This window comes from Oryza sativa, chromosome 1 (assembly GCF_034140825.1).
Source record: "Oryza sativa Japonica Group chromosome 1, ASM3414082v1".
In the NCBI taxonomy this organism is placed as follows: Eukaryota; Viridiplantae; Streptophyta; class Magnoliopsida; order Poales; family Poaceae; genus Oryza; species Oryza sativa.
Genome location: NC_089035.1, coordinates 41,258,538 through 41,268,510, shown reverse-complemented (window position 1 = coordinate 41,268,510; position 9,973 = coordinate 41,258,538). Strand labels below are relative to the sequence as shown.

The 9,973-nt window shown below is 43.8% G+C and overlaps 1 protein-coding gene and 1 long non-coding RNA gene across 2 annotated transcripts; one reads left to right on the top strand and one right to left on the bottom strand.

Annotated features, from left to right (window-relative positions):
* Window positions 1-2,936: 2,936 nt before the first annotated feature.
* On the bottom strand, window positions 2,937-5,170 carry LOC107279879 (uncharacterized). The gene is made up of 3 exons (XR_001542686.3): window positions 5,032-5,170; window positions 4,708-4,816; window positions 2,937-3,580 (listed from the first exon to the last, which is right to left on the bottom strand). It is a non-coding gene; the product is annotated as an uncharacterized lncRNA (long non-coding RNA).
* Window positions 5,171-5,212: 42 nt separating this feature from the next.
* LOC4327240 (probable glucuronosyltransferase Os01g0926400) lies at window positions 5,213-9,139 on the top strand. Its single transcript, NM_001406308.1, has 2 exons — window positions 5,213-5,678; window positions 7,728-9,139. The coding sequence occupies exons 1-2, from the start codon at window positions 5,555-5,557 to the stop codon at window positions 8,870-8,872; spliced, it is 1,269 nt and encodes a 422-aa protein (NP_001393237.1). The 5' UTR covers window positions 5,213-5,554; the 3' UTR covers window positions 8,873-9,139.
* Window positions 9,140-9,973: the final 834 nt, after the last annotated feature.

The following is a 9,973-nucleotide window of genomic DNA, read 5'->3' as shown; positions in this document are numbered from 1 at the left end:
AAATTATTTTTTATTTTTATTTTTATTTTTTCATCTTCAGCTTGAGTTCTTTTTTGCGCTTTACTGAGAGGCCTGACAGTGAGTGATTGTCTTGCTGTGCAACAGCTATACTAATCTGTTTCTTTCCTTCTTCAGCTTGAATTTTCGTGTGCATTAGTGACAGGCTGACAGTGAACGATTACCTTGCTCTGCAAACAGCTATACTAACGAACAAAGTTCCAATTTTGTTTCAATGCAATGCGTCACTCTGCTGTAATCACTAATCAGATACTCCAGGATCACAGCCAAAAAAACAACTAATTCCTCCATGTTTTTAATTGTTCCACTTCTACTGCTTAGTGATGTCACTGAAATTAAGGTGCCAACCTCCTGCGCGTTGGGTGGTCGTAATCTTGACAAAAACTACCGATGTTAGGAATCCAGTTCTAGGCCGATCAAGTGACGTGGGGCCTGTTCACTTTGATGTCATTTTTAATCTTACCAAATTTTGGTATAGTTGTAAAAAAAAATGGCTACATTTAGGGCACCCACAATAGTTATCTATAGGCTCTCTACAAGAGATCCATGTCAGCATATTTTCCTACTTGGAAGGTATTAAATAAAGAGAGAGAGCAAAGCTATCTACTAACTTAGAGATAGTCTATAGAGAAAAACGAGGCAATGCATGAGAGAGCTATAGATACCAATATAGACATACTATTAAGGTGGTTTACTATTAATCAAGTCTATTGCTGAGATGTACATGTTTTATAGATAGCACCTTACTTTACCATTGTGGGTGCTCTTAGTTTGCTGCCAAATTTTGGTAACTATATAAGAAATCCTGCCAAAATTTTGACAAGTTACTAAAATTTTGGCATTGACAAAATTTGGTAAGGTTTTTTTTTGACATCAAAGTGAACAGGCCCGTGGTGTCGCAACGCCACGCTTATATGTCCCCTATCTTTAATTAATCAAGCAATTAATTAATCGTTGGGAATACGTTCATGCCCACATACACGGCCGTTCCCGCATCGTTTTATAAAATGGCTATTAATAATATTTCCTTGGCTTTGGTTGCTCTTGGAGTAGTTTGTGTGTGTGTGTATATATTTGGGGAGGAGTAGATTGTGTATATGTATCAGTAGGATTGTCGTTTTTATGCTTGGTGTGCTGCTGCCATCAGGTTAAACTTGTGTAATAGGCTCTGGTTGTTTGGACCACGGATGATAAGCCATCAAAAAACAAACAAACTAAATATGTAATTGATAGGTATTTTTTTTACATTTATGTTATGTGCGGCTTAAAAGATAATACCGGAAAAGGGACTATAATGAAAAAAAAAGTTTCAAAATTGATTTTTGTAATTCAAAATTGAGCTATTATAAGTTAACAAGCATACTCCTACGATGAAAGGCATGGTTACCTCACCTCGATATTTATCTTTTATGTTTGGCTATAAACACTTCCACCATTCTTTTTTTTAAACATGGTGCCGACGCAGACACTCATATAATATGCGCACACTCGTTTCATATGAATATACACACCCAATCTTGCACCTCCGATGATTCAACCAATATATTTTGAGATTTAAGAAGTTATTATAGACGTTCCGATGTTGATATGTACATCGCCTAATTAGACAGTTGAGTTGAAACCAGTTGAGCTATATTTTTGAAAATCGAAATGATGTTTTTATTTTCATAGAGAGGCAAATGGTAAGCATGGTACAACGGTGTTGTTAAAGACGAAGCTGAGTGAGAAATGGAGAAGTAGGGTACTACCGTTGTGGTACAATAGCTGTCTATGAAAACGATATGTTGCCGGCTTCAAGCCTTTGAAGACAGAGAATGAAACTGTCCGTGCATCGCGTGCACAAGTAACACAACGAGGCTCTGTTGGTAAGATTAACCAGGGCTAATTTTAAGAGCTAATGTTTAGTCATAAATTAATATGCTAAACATTAGCCTAGGGTGGTATATTTGGATCCATGGGCTAATTCAAGGCTAAAAGTTGGAGAGAGTAGAAAGAGAGGAGAGAGAGCTGCTTTTTGATGATCCCCACACAAAATTAACCCTATTAGCATCCCTTGGAGGGGCTAATATTTTGAGGGGGGCTAATTCACATTAGCTCAAAATTAGCCCACCTGTTTGGATTCTTGAGGGCTAATTTAAAATTAAAATGTGAGAGCTAAACATTAGTCCATAGAACCAAACAGGGCCGCAGTAGTATAATGATAGTACAGCATATAATCACCGTATCAGTACCACACTAGTATTATACTGTAGAGTAGAGTAGGTGTTACCCATCACATGGATGGAGTTAATGACTCTCAACAGCTAGCCATTCCGAATTTATAATCAAGAAACTGTACTGTACTGTACCAGCGCGGTCGGAGTAAATTAATGGACACCGCATACATACAACTAGGGATCGAAAAAGATCGAGTGGATGCGAATAGATATTATTAAGGCCGTGTTCGCTCCAACGTGTTCCTAACCGGAGTAGTGTGCATGAAAAATTGAATGATCTATTACCACGTGATTAATTAAGTACTGACTATTTTTTTTAAAAAAATAAATCAATATGATTTTTAAAGCAACTTTTATATAGAAACTTTTAAAAAAACGCAATGTTTAGTAGTTTGAAAAGCATGCGCACGAGAAACGAGAGAGATGAGTTAGGAAACCTAGGATAAGAACACAGCCTTAATACTTCACCATATTCGTTTTTATATTTTTAACTGGATGTAAAAAAACTTATATCTCATACAAAAATAAATATAAATCATGTCAAATATAAATAATAATTGAACATAATCAAACACAAAAAAAACAAAAATTTTGTCGAAACATGAAAATCACCTAAACTTCAAATATAAACAAGTATGATCACACAAAATTTTGGGACGAAAGGAGTAGATTAAATGTCTAGAATTGGTACGGACTGTGGTATATTTCAAAACCTTTAATGGATATACGAATAGCATTATTCATCGGGTATTCATATTCGTATACAGGAAAAATATCCATATCCGAATCATCCACTCCGAATCGTATCTATTTTTAGAACGTGGCTACGCAGAAATCGTACGCTACATTGTCTTAACTAGAGACTCATGTCACATACATTTTCATCCCACCATTACACCGAACTGTTAGACTCTGAGAAAAGAACGAGATCTACACTGTGAAGGAAAAAAAAAACCCTCGTCGTTTTGCCCCCCTCCTCCTGTCTGCACAAAGCGATGGAGATCGAATGGTGGGGGCAATGCATGGAGGACAGATGTATGCAGGCGTCGCGGAGGCGAATGCGAGCGGCGCACGCAGAGAAGGGAGATGGGGGGAGGAGGATTCCTCGTCCCGGGTTCTGGGCCTTTTTGGCCTCCGTTTGCAGGCAGATTTGCAGGCTCTGCGCTGCAGCTGCTGTGCTGGGATCTGCAGCTGTAGCCATGCAAATGCAAATGCAATGCACACCGTCGCCATCAATGTCACATGATTGAATTGATTAATCTTTCTCTCTCTCCTTTTCTTTTCCCTTTGGCATTGTTTGGATCCCACCTAAAATTTTTTACATGTCACATCGAACATTTAAACACCTACATAGATACATAGAGTATTAAATATATGCTAAAAAATAACTAATTGTACAGATTGGGACTAATTTACGAGACGATTTTTTCAAGCATAATTGCTCAATAATTTAAAAATATGGTGCTACAGTAAATATTTGCTAATGATAGATTAATTAGGTTTAATAAATTCATTTCGCGGTTACTGACGGATTCTGTAATTAATTTTTTATTAGTGTCCAAACACCCTATATAATAGCTTATGTGACACGACAAAACTTTACAATCCTGAAGCTAAACACTCCTATGTGTTTTTTTAAACAAAAGTGCTTTATTTTTTAAAAATTAAAAAGAGCTTAGAGTAGGTTTGTATCCTAACCCGCTCCAACCACCCCGGCCAGGCGGAGGCACCACGTTTTTTGCAAACCCCTTTTTTCTTTTCTTTACAGCTCCTCCTCACATGGTATGGTAATCGGATTATCGGAATATAGCATTTAGCATGGCACGCACGCGACTTTGCAATGCGAGTCCTCCGGGAGCAGGTGACCACTTGCCTGCGTGATTGCGGGCGAGCCGAATTAATTATTAATCAAACCCAAACCCATCCCATCATGTCTCAGGGTTACATGTATGGCAATGGTAGATTTATTACCAAAATAAAATATCATCGAATAAAAATAATTTGTAGGTAAAATATTTATATATAAGAATTAATACTGAAAACATATATTGAAAATATCCTAAAATTAACTTAAAAAAATTAAGTTTTAAATTATAAAATTTGACAGCGAATGATTCTTAGTAGGACAAATGATGAGGCTACGAGTTCCAAAAAACAAACTAAAATTCAAAATTTTCACAAATTCTGTCCGGTTTTTCCATTGCTTCATACTCCATCTGTCAAAAATAATAATAATCAAACTCTAGAGTTTGACTTTTTTGTTTATAGAGGAGTACTTTCTTAGGCTGAGTTCGTTTGTGTGAGATAGGGTGAGAAAGCACCTCGTTTTCCGTGATCACGTTTCCTAAACTACTAAACGGTGTGTTTTTTGTAAAAATTTTCTATAGGAAAGTTGCTTTAAAAAAAATCATATTAATCCATTTTTAAAATTTAAAATAATTAATACTTAATTAATCATGTGCTAATGGCTAACCTCGTTTTGCGTATCTTCCCAATCTCTCCAATCTCCTTCTCCTCAAACACACCCTTAGTAACCTTACCGTTATGGCTGTGTTCGCTGCAACTCGTTAGGAACAAATCTCCTGCACACGTAAAACGGAGCAGTCCATTAGCACGTGATTAATTAAATATTAGCAGATTTTTTAAAATAGATTAATATGATTTTCTAATAAACTTTCGTATAGATTTTTATAAAAGTAATTGTATAATTTAGCAGTTTGAAAAATGTGCGCGTGAAAAATAAGAGAGATTGAGTTGAAAAAGTTGGAAAATAACTCAGCCGTAATCATGGGCTTACCGCGGGAGTACGACAACTCCTCCTTCCCCTTGTATCCATCCAATCGAACGCAAACGAAATTCGCATTCGCAAACCGGCAACAGCAACCGGACCGAGTCGGTCCATCGGTCGGTCGGTCGCGTCGCTCGGGCTTGGCTTGTTTGCGTAATACGCCCACCTGCCTCGTCCCTCTACTTTTTCTACTCTTCCCCTTGCTTCGCTTCGCTCATCAGCTTGACCGCCTCACCTCACCACCCCAAGCTAGACGACCTCGTCTTCCTCCTCCACCTCCTCGCGACCTCGCATTGTTAGATCAGCCTCGATTCATCTCCAATCTTTCGGCGCCGCTCCCGGAGAGAGGGACAGCGGCGCAGGCGGTGAGCACGAGGAGGAGCAGAGCTAATCAAAAGCCCTCTCGCCGCTCGAGCTCTCGTGCACCGTGCCGCCGCCGCCGACGCCGACGCTGACGCCGACGGCTTAATTCAGTCTTGTCGGCTACATCTCTTGGCGTGCTGAAATTGGTGGGAGCACGAGAGCGGCGCCAATGGGGACGAGGCCGTGCGCCGGCGTGGCGTCGGCGGTGGCGGCGGCGGTGGCCGTTCTGCTGCTCGCCGTGTCTTGCTTCGCCGCGGCGGCGACGACGACGCAGAAGCATGGCAGGATGTCAGGTACGCTCCGCCTCACCAGCAACCTACCTACCTTAGCTAGATAAATAGATAGATAAGCAACTACTGACCTACCTGCTGCCAATTCCTCGTCTCCTCCGCTTGGATTCTTGATTCCATGGGATGGGTCACCGTCGATGGCGTCTCAAATTGACACCCCTCGAGATTCAGATTTACCGGCTTGCGTCACCGCCGATGAATTCGCAAAATGTCACTCTCTATTGCTCATCCTGCATTCGCGAAGCATGCTTGCAATTCATCCAATCCATTCATACGCTCTCATAAAATTCTCCTCTGCTTCACAATTCACACATCCGATTCTTTCGGTTCCATTCCACCACTACAAAATCAGCTTCAGTTCTTGCTTTCTTGGATCAATATGCAGTTATACAAATTATCCTGCAATAACAATCCAGTAGCTAGCTAGCTAGCTTCCCTGTGAACCAACCATCAAACCAGGCTGTGATGAGTGATCCAACCATGTGGCCAGCACAGGCCACCAACTTTTATCAAGAACCTGTACTACATGCTGCAGCAGCAGTAACTGTAACTGTAATAACAGCAATGCCACCCAGTAACCACCAACCTGCCTGCCTGCCTGCCTGTAACTGCTTGCAGCTGCAGTGAGCTCACCAGAATTGGTTGGTAGGTGAAGCCTTTAGGACAGCTTCTTGGTGACATGATCACACTACTACATTGCATCGCATTTGCATCAATGGCTGCTTCTAGTTAGGTCACCACCACCATGCTTGATGGCTCAGATCTCTCCTTCTTCTTCGTCCCCAAAGTTTTCCCCTTTCTGTACCATCTCCTTTGTGATCACGCATCCATAGTGCGGCTGCCTCAGGAATCGAGGCAAAGGCTGCCATTATTGCCGTCTCTTGTGAGCAGCGCCTGTGCCTAACTTGCACAACTTGTTCTTCTTTAATCTGCAAATTAGAGCCTGCGAGATCTGGAAATTTGTTAGTATAAAAAGTGAAAAAAGTGTGCTCGATTGAGCAGTGGTCGCCCACTTACTGGCCTGTGAATGATTCTGTTTCTTCTTCTTCGTCCTTTTTTTTTCTTGAACTGGACATGCTAACAACCAACCTGGTTGGTGATTAACAATAGATAAACATAAAACTCCATGAAAGTAGACAGGAGTTGATAGGGATTGATTTTTAGTAGTATAGCACAAGATCCTATGGTTGGTGAACTACTGACTGCAACTAATTCGGTCACTTCCACCAACTAATATGCTCACTAATACTAGTGATTAGTTATATTGTACTGTTATGAACTGAAGTTGGTGCAGACGTGCAGTTGTTCTGAAACTGATAATCTATACCCCAACCTGAACATCTGGCAGCACATTTTGCTGTTGTGAACTCAAAAGGCAGTTCTGAAACTGAACATGTATAATCCACAACAATTAATTTGGGCTCATTTTACTGTTCTTTACTGAAACTAATCATGTAAACCACCATCCTGAACATATTGCACATTCCTGCTGCTTTGAACTGAAAAGATGGTGCTCTGATCTAAGAAGGCATTGCTGAAACTGACCCTGCAAAACACACAAACATTTAATTTTACTCTCTTTCTTTTTCTGGAACTCTTCAGGTTTGCTGTTTATGAACTGAAAAACTGACGCTGAAACTGATCATGTGGATCTCTAGCTACAATGTAGTTGTAGGGTAATTATATTACAATTATACTATGGTTATACTGTAAGGTTTTTTCACCTTAAAAAACTTGCAACAGTTTTTTAGCAATTCCCAAACCCCCAACCTGAGCATCTGGCACATTTTTATGCTCTGATCCCAAAAGGCAGCCTGAAACTGATACTGCAAAAACGACATGTTACTACTCGTTTGCTGAACATTGTCCGCATTTCGGCATGTACTTCCTCCCTCCGTCCCAAAGTATAAGAATTAGAGAGGCCTATTCAGATTCGTAGCACTAGGAAATGTCCGATCCGATCCGTTTCAAGGTTTACCATGGCAAATCAATACCACGAACAACTAACAAGCAGTGAAAATTAACTGATGGATGTGGATGTGGATTGTGCAGGGAAGGGCGGCGACGTGCTGGAGGACGACCCGACGGGGAAGCTGAAGGTGTTCGTGTACGAGATGCCACGCAAGTACAACCTGAACCTGCTGGCCAAGGACAGCCGGTGCCTGCAGCACATGTTCGCGGCGGAGATCTTCATGCACCAGTTCCTCCTCTCCAGCCCCGTGCGCACCCTCGACCCGGAGGAGGCCGACTGGTTCTACACACCCGCCTACACCACCTGCGACCTCACCCCGCAGGGCTTCCCGCTCCCCTTCCGCGCCCCGCGCATCATGCGCAGCGCCGTCCGCTACGTCGCCGCCACGTGGCCCTACTGGAACCGCACCGACGGCGCCGACCACTTCTTCCTCGCGCCGCACGACTTCGGCGCCTGCTTCCACTACCAGGAGGAGCGCGCCATCGAGCGCGGCATCCTCCCGGTGCTCCGGCGCGCCACGCTGGTGCAGACGTTCGGCCAGCGCCACCACCCCTGCCTCCAGCCGGGGTCGATCACCGTGCCGCCGTACGCCGATCCCCGCAAGATGGAGGCGCACCGCATCAGCCCCGCGACGCCGCGCTCGATCTTCGTGTATTTTCGGGGGCTTTTCTACGACATGGGGAATGATCCCGAGGGCGGGTACTACGCCCGCGGCGCGAGGGCGTCGGTGTGGGAGAACTTCAAGGACAACCCGCTGTTCGACATCTCGACGGAGCACCCGGCGACGTACTACGAGGACATGCAGCGGGCCATCTTCTGCCTGTGCCCGCTGGGGTGGGCGCCGTGGAGCCCCCGGCTGGTGGAGGCGGTGGTGTTCGGGTGCATCCCGGTGATCATCGCCGACGACATCGTGCTCCCCTTCGCGGACGCCATCCCGTGGGGGGAGATCAGCGTGTTCGTGGCGGAGGAGGACGTGCCGAGGCTGGACACCATCCTGGCGTCCGTCCCGCTCGACGAGGTCATCCGGAAGCAGCGGCTGCTGGCGTCCCCGGCGATGAAGCAGGCCGTGCTGTTCCACCAGCCGGCGAGGCCCGGCGACGCGTTCCACCAGATACTCAACGGGCTCGCGCGCAAGCTGCCGCACCCCAAGGGCGTCTTCCTCGAGCCCGGCGAGAAGGGCATCGACTGGGACCAGGGCCTCGAGAACGACCTCAAGCCATGGTAGCCGCCATGGATGATGAGCTATATACACACAGATTATAGAGACGAGACATGGATTGGATCGCGAGAGATGTACATTGATTGGTTCGTTTCTTCTGATTAAGCCGCTGTTAATTTCTTCTTCTTTCTTTCTTTTTTCTAGTTTTTTTTCCTTGTTGTTTTTTCTTTCAAGGAGGCGATCCGTGTTCATGTATTGTGCAATTGTGCGTGCTTAATTAATCGTTGCAATGTGCACGATTTCTTCTATAGTGAAATTAGCCTTTTCCCTTTTTGTCTTTCCGGGCTACTGATCATCTGCTACAATGATACGGTGTCTCCGGCATGCAGTTACTATCCATTTTCAAGCTGTGATCACTCGTCTAAAAAACTACAAATTCTTAAAAAAGGAGATAAAACTACACATTCTTTTTATTAAAGAGAAAACACTACAAATTCTTAATAAAATTACTATAGTAGAAGTACATTATAAACACAACCACAAAACTTAGTTTCACTCGTTGTAGATTTAACTATAGCATAGTGCAGTCTCTAACGAAAGAGAAGCCCAAACTCTAGACATCCGGACGCGGCGCCGTTCTTTCATACACCAAAAGAGGGGAGGCTAGAGTTTTTTAAACTGTTTGGGTAAGGTTATTGTTGTCCCAATTTTTTCTTGGTAACCGCGTGATTACTATAAAAATCACACGGTTATTGTAAGGTATACTATGGTTTCCAGCCATAAAATCGAAGCAAAGCCATCACAAGGTTGTGTTGGTCTTTGGCTCTCGCAGCCGCCGTCGCCGTAGAGGCTTGGGTGAGTGCAGCCGTGCAGAGGGTGGGGGGCATCTGGCCCTTGGGATGGGTCAAGTTTCACACTGTTTGATAGCTACCCAGCCGTCCGCCCGTCCGATCAGGAAACGAACGGTCGCGATTCAGCGTTGCCCCTCGCCGTATCACAAATTGATGCGTCACGTTTTGCACTGCAAGAACAGAGGTCGTAGCCGCCTCTGTTCTGTTCATATTTTTTTTTCTTTTTGGATTGTTCTTGTGTTCATAGATGTGAGAAGCAGCAGCAAATGGCAACCTCTGGTTGGACTTTTCCTCGGCCCAAGGGGCGCCTCTCTGA

Bases quoted from the DNA above. Each gene is read 5' to 3' on its own strand.
- LOC4327240 (NM_001406308.1), top strand. From the start codon at position 5,555: ATGGGGACGAGGCCGTGCGCCGGCGTGGCGTCGGCGGTGGCGGCGGCG. The intron at 5,679-7,727 runs GTACGCTCCGCC...TGGATTGTGCAG, and splicing joins GAAGCATGGCAGGATGTCAG to GGAAGGGCGGCGACGTGCTG.